The sequence below is a fragment of the Macrobrachium nipponense genome, chromosome 2 (assembly GCF_015104395.2).
Source record: "Macrobrachium nipponense isolate FS-2020 chromosome 2, ASM1510439v2, whole genome shotgun sequence".
Lineage (NCBI taxonomy): Eukaryota > Metazoa > Arthropoda > Malacostraca > Decapoda > Palaemonidae > Macrobrachium > Macrobrachium nipponense.
Genome location: NC_087201.1, coordinates 35,919,889 through 35,938,669, shown reverse-complemented (window position 1 = coordinate 35,938,669; position 18,781 = coordinate 35,919,889). Strand labels below are relative to the sequence as shown.

Genomic DNA, 18,781 nt, shown 5'->3' with positions numbered 1-18,781 from the left:
CTCTCTCTCTCTCTCTCTCTCTCTCTCTCTCTCTCTCTCTCTCTCTCTCTCTCTCTCTCTCTCATTAGTTGTAATACTAATGATACTCCTGCATCCTCCACTACAAAATTCTGGTTTTTAGAATTCTGAATGAAGCGATTATTGTAAATATGTATTGGCATAAACAACCGAATTGACACACAGCTGATTGCTGACGTCATTTACCGTAATTATCGAGCGTTTATTAAGAGATCCGTTAAAATTGTTAAACCCAGCCAATTCTCAATAAGTAAAAATAAGATACATTTTTGTTCATTTCTCATGCATTGGAGATCTCAAGAAAGAATACTAGTAAATAAAAGCTGCAGGTTATAGCCGAGGGTGAACAAAATGAATATTGGCCAAGCAACAGTGATGTTTGGAACTGGAGAAATCACACCTAATCAATGCTTATACAATGAAGTATTATATGCATGTTTTCAACCAAACTTCATTATGATAAAAGGTATATCCGAAATATATCTCCTAATAAAAAATGGCAATTAAGATATCGATAATACTCAAATTAGCCAAGATTTTGAGAATGTAAACTATCAGATGCAAATGATGTACATGACGATGTTTATATTCTGTAATGCAGTAACGATATGATAATAGTAATAATACTGTTATTGGATACAACAAGCAAAACAACCATTATCTAAGTCATCATTATTATTAATATAGTTGTACTGTTTAATTTTTGCAAATCACTTTTCTCCAAAAACCTTTCGATTTGTAATTTAGAAGTCGTCCTATACTACAGATATGAGATAAATTCATGAAGATTTGCCTTGATTTTTGGCCTTGCCTTATCTAAAGGTTGTCTTGTACCCGGAAATATATGGTATACCTCTTTGTTGTATATCTTGAAATTTGGCAGAAATGTTTAGCTTTGTTTGTGATGAGATGCTTGGTTCATCTCCAATGTTTTGAGGAATGATGATGTTTTACAGTGTAGTGGTCTTGAGAAATCTTGAGAATCTAATTATTACAGCTTTGAAGCTTGATATATTTTAGGTGTATTGATATTTTCAGATTTTAAGAAGTGGGGAAAGTGAAGAGGGACCTCTCCAGGGAGATAAAGTCTTTGTTCACTATGTTGGCACTCTTGAAGATGGAATTAAATTTGATTCAAGCCGAGATCGTGGTGACAAATTTAGCTTTACTCTTGGGAAAGGTACGTCTTATGTTTCAATTCAGCTCTCAAGGTGAAAAGGTAAATGTATATTTAGTGTTGCCATTTCATACATGTCGTTGTTCATACACGGAACAAACCTTTGGTCTTAACAATAGAATAATCTTCTTGCTCCAGCTGGACACTGGTTAAAAACAATCTCAGATTGCAAAGCAAGGAATCTGTGGCATCTGGCAACTCATGAGTATACAAGGTGGAAGCTGGTCACCGATCACCCATAGAACTTCGTGACGTGCTAGTCTTTCTTTGATCGCCTTGGAGAGTAGTCACTTTTGCTCTCCTCCCAAGCTGGTTGTTTTGTTTGCCTGTGATTTCTTTTTGTTTCAGTGTTTTAATGTGCATGCTTTACTGTTACCATGGAGCCCTCCAATTCTGCAAGGCCTCTACACTTGTGTCTGGGCATTGAGGGTTTTCTGTGCTCCAGGTTTTTGACTGCTACCATCACAGATCCCTATACGACTTGCAGTAGGTGCCAATCTAATTTTGTACCATTACTAATCCTTGCCCGGAATGTTCCTGGCCTATGTCGCAAATGGAGGCATTTTACAAAAAGAGGTAGCATTGTAGAGTTTCTACTTGTCTTTCTTCGGAGTTTTTTGCCTCCTTGTTTGGACGTTTCAGTATTGTTGTCTCCTTCCTTTTCTTCCTTCACTTCGTCATTGGAAGTACATATCGGGAGTTGCACAGGATGAGATTATGTTTAATGTAGCCCCCTCTCCTGCAGAATCTAATGTCCTTTCCGTGAGTGAGGAGGCTATGCCATCTGTTTTCTTTATTTCAGATTATGAATCAAACAAGATGGCACCAGTTTAGGTGTGTCTAGGCCTATGGGGTTCCCCCTCCTTGGATGGCCTTCTTTCGCATTTCTTGCATCCTCTCAGCCTATGACGTCAGCTGCAGTGGCGTCTCTTCCTCTGTTGCTGTGACGTCATTTCTTCACTTTCACTGAGCCATCAAGCTATGTTCAAGAGATTAGACTTTTTCAAGAGAGGTTTTCTGCTCTCTGGCAAGAAGAGTTATAAAAGGAATAATTCTTCCCCTTCCCCTTTTAGCAAGAGACGTCGTTGGGGGGCAGAAGCTCTCTCCCCCCATCTCCTGGTTCTTCATCTCCTCCTTGCCCTCAAGTTAAATATTGCAGAATTACGGACTTTGTGGCGTCGTATTCTGCGAGTGAGAGGAATGCTGCACCATCTTCTCTACATGGCCGTGTCTCTCCTTTATACGTACAGTACGGTCCCCAATTATGTGAGAATTTGGTTGATCCACGGCCTCGCAGAATTGTCATAAAGATGATAGGCTCCGATTAAGACGTCGAAGGTGCCTGCTACGACTGTCTCATACGTCTTCCAAGGATTCTTCTCTCTGCAATGTTGCTGTTGATGGTTGAGAGCGTGAGGCTACTTGGGGCCGCAGACATGCTTCTCTTTTGCCTCCCAAAGACCAGGACCTTAGGAATCAGTCTCCATCAGGAAGCTCACTTCTTTGTCAGTATCTGTCTCATGACCGTGCTCATGAGCCATTTTATGGCCATGTGCTTGACTCGTCGCACGTCCACGTACATGATTTGTCGCACGAGCTCGTTTGAATTTGGATTGAGACCATGTACAGGTGTCTTTGTATGGCCGTGTAAGGCAACCCTATGCTTCAGGATCTTCGACAATTAGGAGCTCCACTCCATTCAGTGGGAGACATGATGCCCAGCTTCCTAAGGAGTCCTCTCCAGTACTGTTACGGAAGGATGAGGATCCTTCCAAGCCGCCGCCTTCATGTTGTCGTTCTCCTTTGCTGGAGCCAGAGGAGGAAGAGAACCAGGAGTTTCTGTCTACTTTCTCCAAGGTTGTTGAACTTATTTGTGAGTTGAGTAATTTTGGGTCTAAAACGCACTCGGTTTTCTATGACCCCTATGGGTTATAGAGTCCCTACGAAGCCCAAGGAAAGATACTAATGCTTCATTTGAGCTTCCCTTTTTGGGCATGCTATGTTTATTTTGCAACTTGTTAATGTTTTGGTTTCAGACCGAGATGGCGTAATCTCTAGGAGTTCCTCGAAGTTTCTTCCTCCTCCTCTTGTATTATTCCACTCATGTGATTCAGCTGATATCCCATCACCTTAGTATGGATGTGATCCGTCTTAAACCTGGTTTGACCCTGGATCAGGTTAGGTCTGAAGGTCCATCGTTTTATCGCAAGAGGCCTTGGCCATTAAGGCTAATGCTTCTTCCATCTTCCAGACTCTCCCAGCTGGATTTGTGGTTCACTGCGGTAACCAGGATAGCTTTGGATCAAGCGGAGGGAGCTTCATCCAGTTCTTCCTCCTTTGGCAGGCTACTGCAGTCTGGTGTTAAGGCCATTTCATATCAAGGCCACCTTAGTGCAACTTTGAGGGCCAACCCACTTTTAGCCAGGAAGGGTGCGGCCTTGTCGTAGGTGGCAGGGTCTGTAAATCTGGCGTCCTTGTTGGCCCTCCTTAATTGGGATCTCCTTGAGTTGCAGCTCCTTTTCCCAAGAACTCAGTTGGAAGATGCAATGGACTAACATCGAGCAGATACCAAGGATAGGCTAATGCATCAGGTGGTATCTAAATTGGAGGCTCATTCTCATCCTCCTCCTACCTTTCCGCAACGGCAGACAAGACAGTCTTCTGTCAAGTCATCCAGGTGATCAACTTCTGTGAGAGTTCTTCAGTCTTCTTTCCCATCAAAGTCAAGACAGCAATAGCATCCCTTTCAATCCTTCCCCTTCCAAGCTGGGAGGGGCACCAGAGGAAAGGGGAGGGGGGGTCATTGGTCGAGTGGTTACTTCACCCTCTCTATTGCCACGGGTAAGCGGATGCTTGGCAGGCCACTGGGCCAAAATGCAGTTGCTTGGAGCGGAGAAATGGGTAATAGATGTTCTTTGGTTGGGGTATCTACTACTCTTTGACATCTCTCCCCCCCTCTCGGACAGACCCCTTCTCAATCTGACCTATGCTCATGGCTCCCCGAAGTACTTAGCTCTTCGGGAGGAAGTGTTGAAGATGCTAGACAAAGGGGCAGTGGAGGAAGTGCAGCGTCCTTCTCCGGGCTTTACAGTAGGATTTCCTTGGTTCAAAAGGCTACAGGCGACTGGAGACCAGTGAACTTCCTTTCCACTCTGAATCACTTTGTAAGGAAGACAAGGTTCAGGATGGAGAGGCCCCGGACAGTTTTTGCAGCAATAAGAGACAAAGACTTCTTGTTGTCAATAGACTTGAAGATTGCACACTTTCAGATTCCTATACACCCTTCATCCAGGAAGTTCCTTCGCTTCAGTCTGGGAGAACAAGTCCCCCAGATCCCAACTCCTTGACGAGGTGGGGGCTTAGGTATCCACAGCAGAAAGAGTATGCCCCTTTATGCCTACACTCTGCTGTGGATCCAACTGAACACTGAGACCTTTTAACTCCTTTACTCCTCCTCCTCTAAATTTTCCCCCTTCCCTTTTTCTTTTGTTGACGACCTTGGCACGGTTTTGGACTATTGAATTGACTGCTCTTTTAACTTGAGGGAGGGGGGAGTTGGACGGCATGCCACTCCACCTGTAAAACTAGAGTACCTGACATGGTCGAGCGAGGGGAAATTTTTCTGTCAAGCCATGCCCACAGCACTGGGTCCGATCTCAACGGACTGACGACCCTTAAAGCATTGTGGGTATGGTGTATATCCAGGTGAAGTACTTTGAGACACGATAGACACTCGATTTGCCAGGTATGTAGGAAAATCAAATGTGATGAATGCTCAAACTGAGCATCCAACATCATAAGTCACTGGCCAGTAAAGGAAGCAAAAGCAAAGTAGATTCTGTGCTACCACTAGGATCACAAGTTCCTACAGAGCAACCGAAAGAGTTAACTAGTGTTGAGGTAGTAAAACAGATAGAAGATAGGATAGCAAATAGCGTGACAAGCCTAATTACTAGTCTTTTCCAACAATTTGCTGATAAAAATAGCATTAGTGTTAGGATGTCTAATCTTAATTCTTTTTCAGCTCCCCTGCCTGCTCCAGAACCAACCCTAATGGGTGCTGAGGGTAATGGAGAACCCCAAGCCTCCGAGTGGACAGGTTCTGTCGGCCTCCTTGGTGCGGAGACCCCCCCCCTACAACCCCCTGGTAGTTTTGATAACCTTAATTTGGATAATGTTAGTCAGGATCAGGTAGTTAGTCAGGATCAGGTAATACGTGTGACTAAGACGATAGGGTCTGAGTTAGGTATTGAGGACAAGCTAGCGAGCGTGCAGTCATTCTCCTGGACGAACATCGAATTTGGGTTTGTTTGGAACCAGTGTTAAGGCAGACATTTTGCCGTCTTCACTTCTGTTTAGGTCCGGTTCAAGGACACAAGTCAAGTTTACGGTTCCAAAAGTGCAGGATGCTATTCCTCTAACTGTCAACTATCTTTCCTCTGTCTCAGAAGATCCTATTTCAGTTTCCCCTGCACCTGTTTTTCCTACTCCTCCTTCTAGTAAGTCGGTGTTCTAAGAGGTTCACGTAGTAGTGTTATCGACGTGGCAGAGAAGAACGTAGATCTTTTGGGTCTCTCTAAAGGCTATAGGCTTTTGGTTAAAGGTTGCATTATGAATGGTATCATGAACATTAAAGATTATGTGACACAAGAATGTCTAGAATTTTTGGCGGATATACTACAGGACTATCGGAGGATTCAGTGTATTCCATGTCCCTTAGGGCTAGGGAGTTTCATTCCACCTCCGGGTTGTCAGCAGGTCTTCCTTCCACTCCCACACCCTCTGCTTCTCCACTGTTAGTTTCCTCTATGACTCCATCTTCTTCTCCAGTTTTTCCTGCAGCTCACACACCTTCCCCCTTTCCTACCTCTTCGATTCTAGGCCATCCTTCGTCTCAAGTAAATCTACTGATTCCGACTATCTCGTTATCTCTCTCCCTTACTCCCGCAGTACAGTTGTCTTTGGTAAGAGGTCTCTCCGGTCAGGGAGGAACACAAGTCTAACAGACTTTCATAACAGGAGTTCTGGGTTCCAACATGCGCGACTCCTCTCTTCCCCTGGTAGTTGTGATGCCAGAAAACCCACAATCAATCAATCAATCCTCTCTTCCACAGTATAAGGTGGCTCAGAAGGTAGCGGGGGTATCTCAGGTGCTACAGGTAACACCAAGTTCCAACCTGCGTGCTTCCATTCTGTCCAGTCGAGAAGCAACATGACTGACTGAGCGACATACAGTTGTCAGCTCTGGCAATCTCCACTGCGGACCCTCCTGGAATAGCTCCTACCTCTCTCATCCTTCCCCTGTCATCCACAATCCCATCACAAGTGGTTCCATTCGCACTTCCTTCCACAAGACATAACATATTAGGTTTGGTCCCTGACAGGATTCATTCGTACCGTAACAAGGGGTTTTCAGCTCAGGACTTTTCGGTCCCTCCATCTCTTCCAGGGGTTGCTAATGCTTCAGATTTGGTGCGAGGTACTCTGTTTAATGTAGGAATTCAGCAGACAGGATTTAGTGGTAATCTGGCAGACATTTCATCATTGGATGCATTGCACTCAGCTCCTCCTCCTCCTCCTCCTCCTCCTTCATCAGGTCTAGACCGTTCAGCAGCTGCAGAAGAGGAGTCTATTCCTGAATTTCAAGAAATTCCAGTTGACTTGGGTTGTCCTCTGGCTAATAGTAATGATTATAGGCATATGCTGGAGTATGTGACTGCTCTGTACCTGCAAGCGAGAGCGCCGGACGAACCACATTCATCGAACCAGTCTTTATTTGAGGCATTCTATGCCACTAAACCAACTCCTGTGCCTTTCTCATGCAGTTTGGTCTGGTTCTACCAGGTCAGACAAGCGTTGCAAGAGGCAGACGGTAGACTACCTACGGCAGTAGCTACCAATAAACAGAGCATTTCGCTTCTCTTGCAGTGTAAGGCGATCTATGCAGTCAACGAATCGGTTGAGGCAATTCTCTGTAGGTCTCTGGCAGCCTCTAGACTCGTAGGAATCTTGCTAAGAGAAGTGGGAATGTTAGAGGAGGTCTTGAATAACCAGACAGAGGCCCTCTCACACTGTTCCTTCATATCCAGGGCTTTTCGACAGCTTGATAACATCCGTCTCGATGGGTTTAGCACATCAGGTGAATATGCTAGCTTCCTCTACAATGTTTGTAGGTAAGAAGAGAGGGAACTTGTATCTGAGCCACCTTCCCCCTCATTATCCGGATGTACACGAGAGGGCCTTACTTAGAGCTCCCATAGCCTTAGCAAATTTGCTGTTTAAGGAGGAAGACATAACCAGTATGACAAGCTTCGTGGCTTCCAGTTCGGTAGTTGAATCACAACAGGCCATGATTAGGGTAGCAGCCCAGGGCTCATGTTCACCTAGAGGAGCACGTAAGGTTTCCCCTTTGAAAAGAACATCTAAGTCTCCCCCTAAAACACCTAAGAGGGTGCGCTTTGCGAACAGGGTGGGGTCAGGCTCTTCCTCCCCTTTTGCTAAGCAGTCCCCTTTCACTCCCTTCCTCCTCTATCACCTTTGCCCGTCAACCTTAGCAAGTTATTCCCAAACTTCATCAGGGGGATAGCTCTAGCAAAGGAGATTCGGGACCCTCCGGAGAAGGGGGCACTAGAAACAGCCCCTCCCTCTCTGGGGTTTTACAGCATCATCTCTCAACCTCAACAGTTGGGTAGTAACTGCAGGTTTTCATATGGAGACTGCGCAGTCGGTGCTGCGGTCAATCAATGGACCTATAGGACACGAATCTCCAGATTCCGATTCATCTGGACTCTCTGAGGTACCTCAGGATCGTGTCTTCTATCGGCACCTTCCAGTTCAGAGTTCTCCCCTTCGTGCTGACCACTTCGCAGCAAGTATTTACAAGGATCATGTCTGTGGTGTCAGCAATTATCCATCGTCGGTGTTACAGAATGTTAAGATACCTAGAAGACTGGCTGGTTCTCGCCTCCTCCCTGAAGGAGATTTTAAGGGCGAGGGACTTTCTTCTGAGTTAATGGAAGACTTTAGGAATTGGAGTGAACCTTGCAAAGAGTTGCCTAGTTCCAACTCAATCTATGACTTATTTGGAGATGAGGATTCTCTCTCTTCCTTTGAAGGCTTTCCCATCGCCAGAGAGAATACAGGCAGTGCTACAACAAGTGGAGCTGTTTATGTCCAACAGGGAGCAACCAGTGTCAGCTTGGAGAAGTCTCCTAGGGAGAATGTCGTCTCTATCCCTTGTGATACCAGGGTCTCGTCTTTGGATGCATTTGCTATAGAGACGTCTCAGGAATCGCTGGGACTTCCTCAACGAGAACACAGTTATAAGCTGGAGTGATTCTTGCCTGTCGGATCTTCTATGGTGGTCAGAAGAAAAGCATCTGACCCTCGGAAGATCCTTAGTCTCCCTCATTCCTGATGTCCATCTGTATACAGATGCCTTGAATCAAGGTTGGGGAGCAACCTTGGAGGAAACTCGGGCTTCAGGCCTTTGGAGGGAATGGAAACAAGAGGAGTCAATAAATCTTCGGGAACTAAGGGCGATAGAAGAGGCACTCAGGTGTTTCTCAAGCCTAGTAGTACATAACAAAGTGATAGCACTGTTTTGCAACAGTGTAACAGTGATCTTGCATCTGAAGAATTCCTGAGGAACAAGATCAACTGAACTAAATTCAGTAGCAAAGAATTCTGAGATGGTGTGAAGACCAAAGAGTGCCTCTCCTTCCCCAGTTTGTATCGGGGAGCCTCAATGTACTGGCTGACTCATTAAGTTGCTCACGCCAGGTACTGGGAGGAGAATGGATGTTGACTCAAGACGTAGTACCTCAGGTACTCCGGAAGTGGCCAGCGACAGTAGATCTGTTTGCGACGTGACTAAACCATCGCCTTTCGATATATTTCTCACCAGTAGTGGATCCTATGTCAATTGGAACTGGTGCAATGCTACAAAGTTGGGACCACATGCATGTACAGTAGAGCCTCGGTTCTCGACGATAATTCGTTCCAGAAGGAGCGTCGAAATTCGATTATTTCGAGAAATGAATCAAGTTTTCCCATAAGAAATAACTGAAAATGGATTAATCCGTTCTTGACCATCAGTTATTACCCTAACCTTGCCTTTTTATACAATACATTACATGTAAATTACAACTAATTAAGTTAAAAGTTAAATAAATATCATGTTAAACGTATATTTATAATTTTAAATGTATAATACACAGTATAAAAGAAAACTAGCCTGTGTCCAACTGATTGTTGACCAAGATCCATAGGCTACCTAGGTAAATAGTAAGTAGAACGTAGTGTAGTGGGTAGGCATAAAACGTGTTGCTAACATAATAAAAACATTGAAAAGCAAGTCTAATTATTACAGTAAATTAATAAACTATTAAAATTAAACCCAATTTATATTTATCAAAAACTTGCAAAAATTTGCCTACAGTAAGTCGGCATTTAAGGATGTAAACAAACCATAGCGCAGCCCTGGTGGTTTATATCGGGACTATAGTAGTAAAGAAACCATATCTTGCTATAAGCCTAAAAACATTTACATTCGATATTAATTTATTGTAAATCTTTTACGGAGTCGAGTGCAATACTGTATACAAAATCGCTTGAAAATTATCTTTCAGTAAATGTAATGTTATGATACTAACGATTTTGTTTCATAAATGTCCATATAAAAAAGGTGCATCTTTTACGGCAAATTGTCCAATATCTGGGCTGGTTTCAAGCTTATTGGACTTTGACAATAATTATGGTACTGCATGTTACATATATACGTACGCATAAGTAAAAGAATCTTCTTAATGTCTTTAATTACTATACCATTACGTACCAGCATCTCTTGAGTTTAATATCAAGCTAACCTCTTTTTTTTTTTCTTTCTTTCTTTTTACGACGACGCTTATAAACGAAGCATACAGATTGCGTTCGTTACCGCGCATGCGTTGCATATGTAAACTGTGTCACTACCAGACCTCATACGTAAACATTGACATCTTTTTACAGTAGACATAAAAGAATCGTCTTAATTTCTATAATTATTCTATACCATAGCGGCTTCTCTGATTAAGCTAAGGCTAACTTCCTCTTTACCAGCAAGCTTAATAAAGATTAAGATTGCGTTCGCTACCGAACGGCACAAGTTACGTATGTGACAGTGGTTTCACTACCAAATCTCACACGTAAACAATGACGTATTTTACAGTAGACATAAAAGAATCTACTTAATTTCTATAATTAATGTTTACCGTAGCGGATTCTGAGTTAACCTAAGGCTAACCTCTTCTTTACTGGCACGCTTAAAAAGCTTAGATTGGGTTGCTACCGAACCGAACATGTTACGTATGTAACTGGTTCACTACCAAATCTTACACGTAAACATTAACGTATTACAGTACGACATAAAAGATTCTTCTTAATTTCTTAATTACTACGCACTTAATATGGCATAGTGGCTTCTCTGATATAAACTATGACTAACTTCTTCTTTACCGGAAAGCTTAACAAAGCTTAAAGATTGCATTTGCTACCGAACCGCACATGTAACCTACGTACGTAACATTGCCTTCATTCCAAACCTAACACTTAAATACGTATTGCATTTGCTACTGAAACTCGCGCCTCAAGTGTGAGCATGGTTTTAGAATATGTCTATGCTTGAAAAAAAATCAAGCAAGGGTGCTTGATTAAATCTTTTTTTCGCTCATCACTTTCATGCAGAGGAGAGGATAGACGAAACTTCAGGTTTATTTTGGAGTTGGAAATGATGGAAACATTTTGAAGAAGGAAAACGCTTTTCCACTATTTCAGAGATTAACAATATCCAAAGGTTTTAATAGATAGCCAGTAGTAATGTTGGGACCCATGATGAATCAAAAGGTAATTGCGTATAGAGTTGATACCACCGAAAAAGCAAACGAAATGCGCGCAAGGTGTACAAGACACGACACATGTTTGAATGTTTGTAAACATTAGTTGCGGACTTTAAACAATGCTGAGTGGCGTCACCAGTGTTACCAACCGTTTTGCTAAATTATGCTAGTCGGTCCAAACAAGAATTTATGCCAAATATGGTGCAATTTTGTGCCAGAATTATGCTATTAATCTATCATTATCTCATTTCTCTAATACATTCGAGCTAAAACAATGATGTAATGGAAATTTAAAACATTTACATATTAGGTGAAATGATAAAAAGTGACGAACAGACAATATTATAACTAATAATTTGATGATCTTTACATGTTAGGAAACTCGTAATAAAACACCATTTTTCTTTAATAGATCACATACGCAATCACTAGTACACTATTTGATATGCAATCACTATTATACTATTTGACAAATGTGTGAAGATCACACATACAAATGTGAAGAAAAACAAATTTTACTTATTACTGCATCATTATCATGCCACTCAGAACCATTTTTCTTTAACAGGTCACATAAATAATTAATAAATACTTGAAAATGTGTGAAAATTACTTCAAATATAACATTTTGTTATTTACTGATATTTACTGAAAAATTAAAACTAAAAAAAAAAGGTAAACAAACAAGCCAGTCTCTACTCAAGAAGAAAAACATACGTACTTATTACTTGATCATTATCTTGCCACTGAAACACAATTTTTCTTTAACAGATCACATACATAATGAATAAATACTTGAAAATTGTGTGAAAATCACTTCAGACATAATTAAAATTTTGATTACTGAAAAAAATAAAACTTAAAAAAGGAAAAAAAGTAATTCTTTACTCATGAAGAAAAAACATTATTAACACTTTACTGATCGTTTGTCATGCCACTGTGGGTATTTATTTATATTCACAAAATTTAACATTCCTTAGTTGGGTTCAAACTTAGCAATTAACTCATTTGTTAGTGCTGCTTTTGAGGCAATTTCACTTGTAAATACATTCACTATAGCTGTGTATGAAATTGAGGAATTTTCTGCATCATATTTAAAATTTTAGTGAAAATACATTCTAAAATTGTACTAGAACCCTAAGTGTGGAAGAAATTATGCTAAGCTCCAATTCTTGGGTCAAATTGTGCTAAAAAAAACATGAAATTATGCTACATTTGGTAGCACTGGATGACGCCAACTAGCGGCGGCTGGCGGAAACAGTTTTGTTTACAAACATCATATGGTCGGGGGTCGGAAACTGGTTTTTTGGTTGAAAACATACAAAGTTTATTGGAAATTTAGTGGCGAAATCCGATTATGTCGAGTACTAATACGGTCGTGAACCGGGTCTCTACTGTATATGCCTTTCGACCTTTTGGCCTCATCCATCGGGTAATCAAGAAACTGAGGGAGAGCATCAAGGTGTGAATAACGCTGATAGTTCCTTGTTGGACACAACACCCATGGCTTCCGGAACTTCTGGAACTCATCACTGATGTTCCAATGTTCCTTCCTATTCAGAAAGATCTGCTCAAACAACCACATTTCCACCACTACCATCGCGTGCTAAACCTAGCTGCATGGAGACTGTTGAGCGAGCAGCAAGACAAATTGGACTATCTAAAGAGGTGGCTAGACAGCTTTCTTTCAACTTTAGGAAGTCAACGAGAAAACTATACCCAGTCAGATGGACAGTATACAGGGGTTGGTGTCGAAAAGAGGGTCATTCTATATCTAGACCTTGGATACCTAAGATAGATTTCCTTTTATTCCTTAGGAAACTCAAAAGACTTTCGCACTCGGCGATAGCAGGTTACCGCTCAATGCTCAACAATACTTTTAGATTTTGCCTCCCAGAGATCTCGACGAGCAGGTGTATCCATGACCTAATAAGATCCATTAAGATCAAACAACCAGTATTACCGAATCGGGCACCTCCGTGGGAGACCTGTCAGTAGTGCTTCATTTTCTGCGTTCCTCAGATTTCAAACCAATCGACAGTCTGACATTAAGACAGTTAACTAAAAAGGTGCTCTTCCTTACGACACTAGTGACAGCAAAAAGGGTGGGTGAGCTACAAGCAGTCTCTAGGTTCGTCTCATACAAAGGAGATAATATTGTCTTGTCCTTTCTACCAGAATTCGTGGCGAAGACAGAGTCGGAGGCAAACATTCCCAAGGTCGTTCAGGGTCCTTGTCTTGAGAAGGTTCGTCAACGGAGATCCAGAAGGGATGCTGTTATGCCTGGTGCAAGCACTAAAAGTATTTCTGTCCAGGGTAGAGAAACTTCGTCCTCGCCCGCGGACACTTCATATCTCCTCGGAATCCTTCGCGTCCGATTTCAAAGAATGCGATTAGCTTCTTGTTAAGAGAGGTAATCTCTTGGGCTTCTGCGGGCTCGCCTTTGGTAATGTCAAACCCAGTACTACCTCGAGCGCATAGTATTTGGGGATGGCCACATCATCTTCCTTTCTAAGGAATTACTGTCTTCGTTCTAGAGGCGGCTTCTTGGAAGTCCATCTCAGTCTTTATTTCTTTCTATTTAAAAGATGTTCAATTTGCTTCGTTGGAAGACTATTCTTTAAGCCCATTTGTAGCGGGGAATTCTATTATCTAGGTTAGGTTGGTGAAGGTATAATACAATTAGGTTAAAGGTCTTTATGATACCAAGATAGGGAACCACTTTTGGTCTCTAGATACTTTGACAAAAGGGATACTAGAATAGGATGAATGTAGTCAGGTACATTAGTAGTCATAGTCTCCCTACGAGAGTCCGAGGGGGTGCTCTCGTAGGCTAGGCTATTGTGTTGGCGTGGAGATTGCGTCGGAATCTGGTCGTAAGCCCCTGGCAAACCAGAAAGTTACTGAGAGGGACAACGGCTCTGCATGCTGCTTCTTGCTCCTCCATACATGAGAGGCTATGAATAGCCACATGGGAGGCTCATCATATTCCTTCACATCCCAGAGCTTCAGAAGATCCATTTGGGAAGAAGTAGACATAGACAGTACTGACCCGACAGACGATCGAAGTACTCTCCAACATGTCTCTCCACCGAAAGGCATAACAGATAAAGTGAGTGTAAAGTTATATAATGGTATTAGATAGATTAGTTTACTGAGTTACCATCTCTACGGTAGTGAAGAGGTGGCAAGAGAATTGATCCCTCCTCCTCTAAGTATTGTTAATCGGGCTAATTCAGGTGTTTAGGTGGGGTATTGCAATATGAAGTTTTCATAATAGAAATAATATTGTAATACTCACCTGAACACCTGAATGACTCCCACCCTCCTTTCCTCATATCATTTTGAAGCTATATAAGCAATTGAGGAAGATAAGAGTAGCGACACACACCTGCGTCAGCGTTGCCCACCGTCAGTGATGGTAACTCAAAGGAAAGTTTTTACCTGCAGCATTGGTAACGCTAGATGTTAAAAATTCCCAATAGTGGGATGGGTAATTGAGAGCTGTTAGGGCTAAATGGGATTAGGGCTAATTCAGGTGTTCAGGTGAGTATTACAATATTAGTTTTATTATGAAAACTCCATAGAACTAATAAAATATTTATAGAAAAAATACTCTGAATAAAATGAAAACTTGCATACAATTAAAATATTTATAGAAAAAAGTACTCATACACCAGCACTCCATAGACAACATATACACAGGTGGATCTAAATCAGAACACAGAGTGGGATATGTTGCAGTATCCCAAGACAAATCATATCAATTATCTCTACCTAATACAGCTTCAATATTCACAGCGGAGCTGTGAGCAATTACCTCGGCCATAAAAATAATTAAAGAAACACCACTCAATAATTTTGTGATCTTTAGTGACTTGAGAAGTTCCATAGAAGCCATCCAGAGTTACAAACCAAAAAATAATATTGTACAACAAATTAAATCATTATTTCATAAATTAGATATTGGGAAAATTGTAGAAATATGTTGGATCCCCGCCCAAGTAGGGATCAAAGGAAATGAAGAAGCTGACAAAGCAGCCAAAGAAGCAAATCAAATGACAAGATCAAGTGTAAATCTCCTTTCAAGTGATATATAACCTACATAAAGATGGGTATTATAAGGAAATGGTAACATATTTGGAATGAAAAATCAGAAAATTATAAATTAAAACATAAAACCTGTTGTTGGAAAGTGGAGTTCATCCTATCAGAGAGAGAGACACATGTATACAAGTAATTCTGACACGTCTCCGTATAGGCCATAACCGTCTGACAGATGGACACTTAATGAGCAGCCCATGTGGCTCAGCTCATGAAGGCACAGAGTGCAAGGTGGTTGTTTTAACTGTCAGATATGTGTTATGCAAATACCCAAAGTACAACCATCAGCGACTGTTGACATTTGGAAACAGATCTATGAGAGAAATCTTGTCAGAATCCTCTGCCTATTTTAATGTTCATGAAGAAGTGTAATTTAGTTGATAATATATAAACCTAAGTAAAATGGGAAAATACAAATATTATTAGACTATTTAATGAATTTTAAAAACAAAACTTTTAAATGTTATTCTGATTTTATTTTTTATGTATGTATGGATATGTGAGTAAATGTATTTATTGTGTGCATGTGTTCCAGTGTGAGTGTGCCATTTTTAGTTTATCACTCATTTTTCATCCCACCGAATAAACTATTTGGTTCCAGAGCTTTGCCTCTTGGCTAGACATGATTTTTTTATTTTAATCTATTCCTTTGGGCCAGTCCCATGAGAGCTGAAAGTCAGCTCAGCTCAGTGGTCTGGTTAAACTACTGCGATAATAATGGGAGAACAAGGTCCTTTTCTTCGGATTGACTACGGCCCCTCAAGTGTTCACAAGGGTCTTTGTCCTAGTTTCGACATGGGCTCATGCTCAAGGGATTTGCCCTCTTGAGATACCATGACGACTAGCTGGTCTTGGCAAGCTCCAGGGAGAAACTACTTCAAGACAGAGATCTTCATCTTCAGATTTGTCGGGAGCTGGGCATAGTAGTAAACCTGGAGAAGTCCAATCTGGTTCCCAGTCAGAGAGCTCTCTACCTGGGTATGGATATAGATACAGCAGTGTCGAGGGTTTTCCATTGGACCAGAGGTTGGTGAAGTTCTGGTTTGTGGCATGCTTGATCCTGTCACATTTCGAACAGCCAGCTCACCAGTGGTAGGTCCTTTGAGGGATTTTGTCTTCTCTGGTGGAGCTGGTCCCTCACCGTTGTCTTCACCTTCGGTCTCTGCAGTGAAGACTGAAAGACTTTAGTTCTCCGGCAAGGGATTCCCCCTCTGTTGAGAATTCCCCTTTCAGAGGCGGTGAGGAAGATCTTTGTTGGTGGTTGGACGACCAGAATCTCATGGTGGGAGTCCCTCTGCATTCACCCTCTCCAGACTGTCTCCTGTTTTCAGATGCTTCCATCAGTGGTTGGGTGTTTATCTGGAAGATCTTACCTTTGGCATTTGGAGTGCAGAGAAGCTGCTTCATGTCAACATTTTGGATTTGAAAGCAGCTTTCCTTGGTCTGCGGGAGTTCCGGGAGAAGGTAGAGGGTTGTTCTGATGTCAGACAATACGACAGTGGTTGCCTATGTGAACAAACAGGGTATTCTGGTGTATTGCCAGCTCCATTCGATGACAGTTGAGTTGCATCAGTGGGCGATCAACAACTCGGTGGAGCTCTCCGCCAGGTACATTCCAGGTAAGAGGAATGTGGTGGCTGACAAGCTGACTTGTCAGAACCAAATCCTGGGCACGGAATGGTCTCTGTATCAGGATAAGGCTGACAGACTCTTTCACGCTTGAGGAAGGCCTATGCTCGACCTCTTCATCACTTGCGTCAACAGGAAGCTGGAGTTTTACTGGTCAGTGGTCCTGGATCATCTTGCTCTAGCAGGAGGACATCTTACAGCAATCTCGAGTGTACATTTCCTCCCAGAATTCATAGCTAAGACCCAAAATTCCTTGGTGCAAGATGACAGATTTGCACCGTTTTCCATTCCCTCACTAAATGACTGTGGACAATGATCCACAAGAGCTCTTGATGTGCCCCGTCAGAGCACTGCGATGCTCTCTGAAAAGGACTCGTCACCTAAGACCCAGGTGTCATAGACTTTTTGTTAGAATAGGCTGGTCCAGAAGGGAGGTGTGTCCAAGAACACAATTTCATTCTGGGTACGTAAGACGATTAAACACTTACTCCTCACTTTATGGTTCTGTCACTGAGACTGTGCAGGCTAGAGCACATGACATCAGAGGTAATAAGTTCCTTTCTGGCATTTAAGAAAAATTTGTTGGTTCATAGAATTTTGGCTACGTCAGTCAATGTTCACTTCCTGTTATCTAAAAGACGTTGTCCACATGTCTTAGGACACTTTTTCCGTGGTTTTGGTGGTGGTTGCCCAGTAATTCACCCAGTGCCCCTGGCAGGACAGTTTGTATCTTGCCTAAGATGATTGTGTGGAAGAGAGAATGAGTGAGTTGGCTGGCCTCTTTCTTTCAATTTTTTACTTTCTTCTTCCTACGGGCGAGTTGAAGAATAGACATGTCATATGCTGGAGCTGGTCTGATACAGGTGAGTAAGGTGGTCATACTGGTTGTGGGTTTTGTATTGTGACTATGCAATAGACAAATCTGCTATTCAGTAGCTAAGGCTCCTGTCTAGCAAGGGGAGTGAGGAGTGGTGACAAACCTCTGTGGGTTACATGGTTTGTTGCTGGAATGCAATGAATTTGACCATATCATTGTGTTTCAACCCAGGCGGCTTAGTCTTCTAGGGTCAACTCCCAGCCAGTTTAGGATACTTGTACAGGCTGCCCTCGGTTAGCAGCAGGGGTTCTGTTCCTGGCTGCCAATTTTTATTCTTATCAGAAATTTATTTTATTTTTTAAATCAAATTTATATATCTCTCATAAAGGTAAAGGTATTTTGAATGTTGTATAATATATTATAAAAGTTAAAAGATCACATTTAGTATTTAGCGTCGGTGACCCTGGTAGTTGTGACGCCAGATAACTCACAATCAATCAATCAATCAATCCTGGCTGCCAATGCTGAGCGATTTTCGAAGCCAAGTGAGTTTAAAGTCTACGGCCGCCGCACACATTCTTTCGGAGTACTAGACCAGTTAACAATGCCCTAGACCAGTCAAACAGCGCCGTAATCCCTCAATGGCGCAATAAGTAAAATTATATTTATGTAGTATTGTACCATAGAATTTACCATACAGTAGTACTGTACAGTACATTATAGTATTATAAATGTACTGTAAATTAAAAAAAGCCTAGCTTTAATTCTTTGGGTGTCTAGAGTATGTAAAAATATGGTAAAGTTTTATACAGTGTTCAAGTTACGATGATTCGTCTTACAATAATCCGATTTTACGAGAGACCAAATTACAATAGCCTAACTTTATCCCATCTTCTAGTTACATAAGTTCAAAAACAGAAAAAGAGAATGATGAAAGTATGGTTTTAACGTTATACTCATGTCAAGGTGCAGCATCTTCATTGGAGGTGGTGATGTGAAGAATGTCAATAAAGTCAATTGCTTATCTTAGACCATATGCTTATGGAGTATATGTGGTGTGATGTCATTTAGGGTTTTGGCAGGGTCATAGGTTTACATTATTTGTTTGTTTTTTGTTTTTTTTTATCCGATCATTTTGTTTGCAGTTCACTTGGTGGATTG

At 41.8% G+C, this 18,781-nt stretch overlaps 1 protein-coding gene across 1 annotated transcript in view; it reads left to right on the top strand.

The window, feature by feature from the left end:
- Window positions 1–18,781, top strand: part of LOC135220530 (peptidyl-prolyl cis-trans isomerase FKBP4-like) — a 275,919-nt gene that overhangs the window by 57,924 nt on the left and 199,214 nt on the right. The window contains exon 3 of the mRNA XM_064257712.1: window positions 1,057–1,198. Coding sequence (XP_064113782.1) covers window positions 1,057–1,198 — 142 coding nt within the window. The remainder of the gene's footprint in view (window positions 1–1,056; window positions 1,199–18,781) is intronic.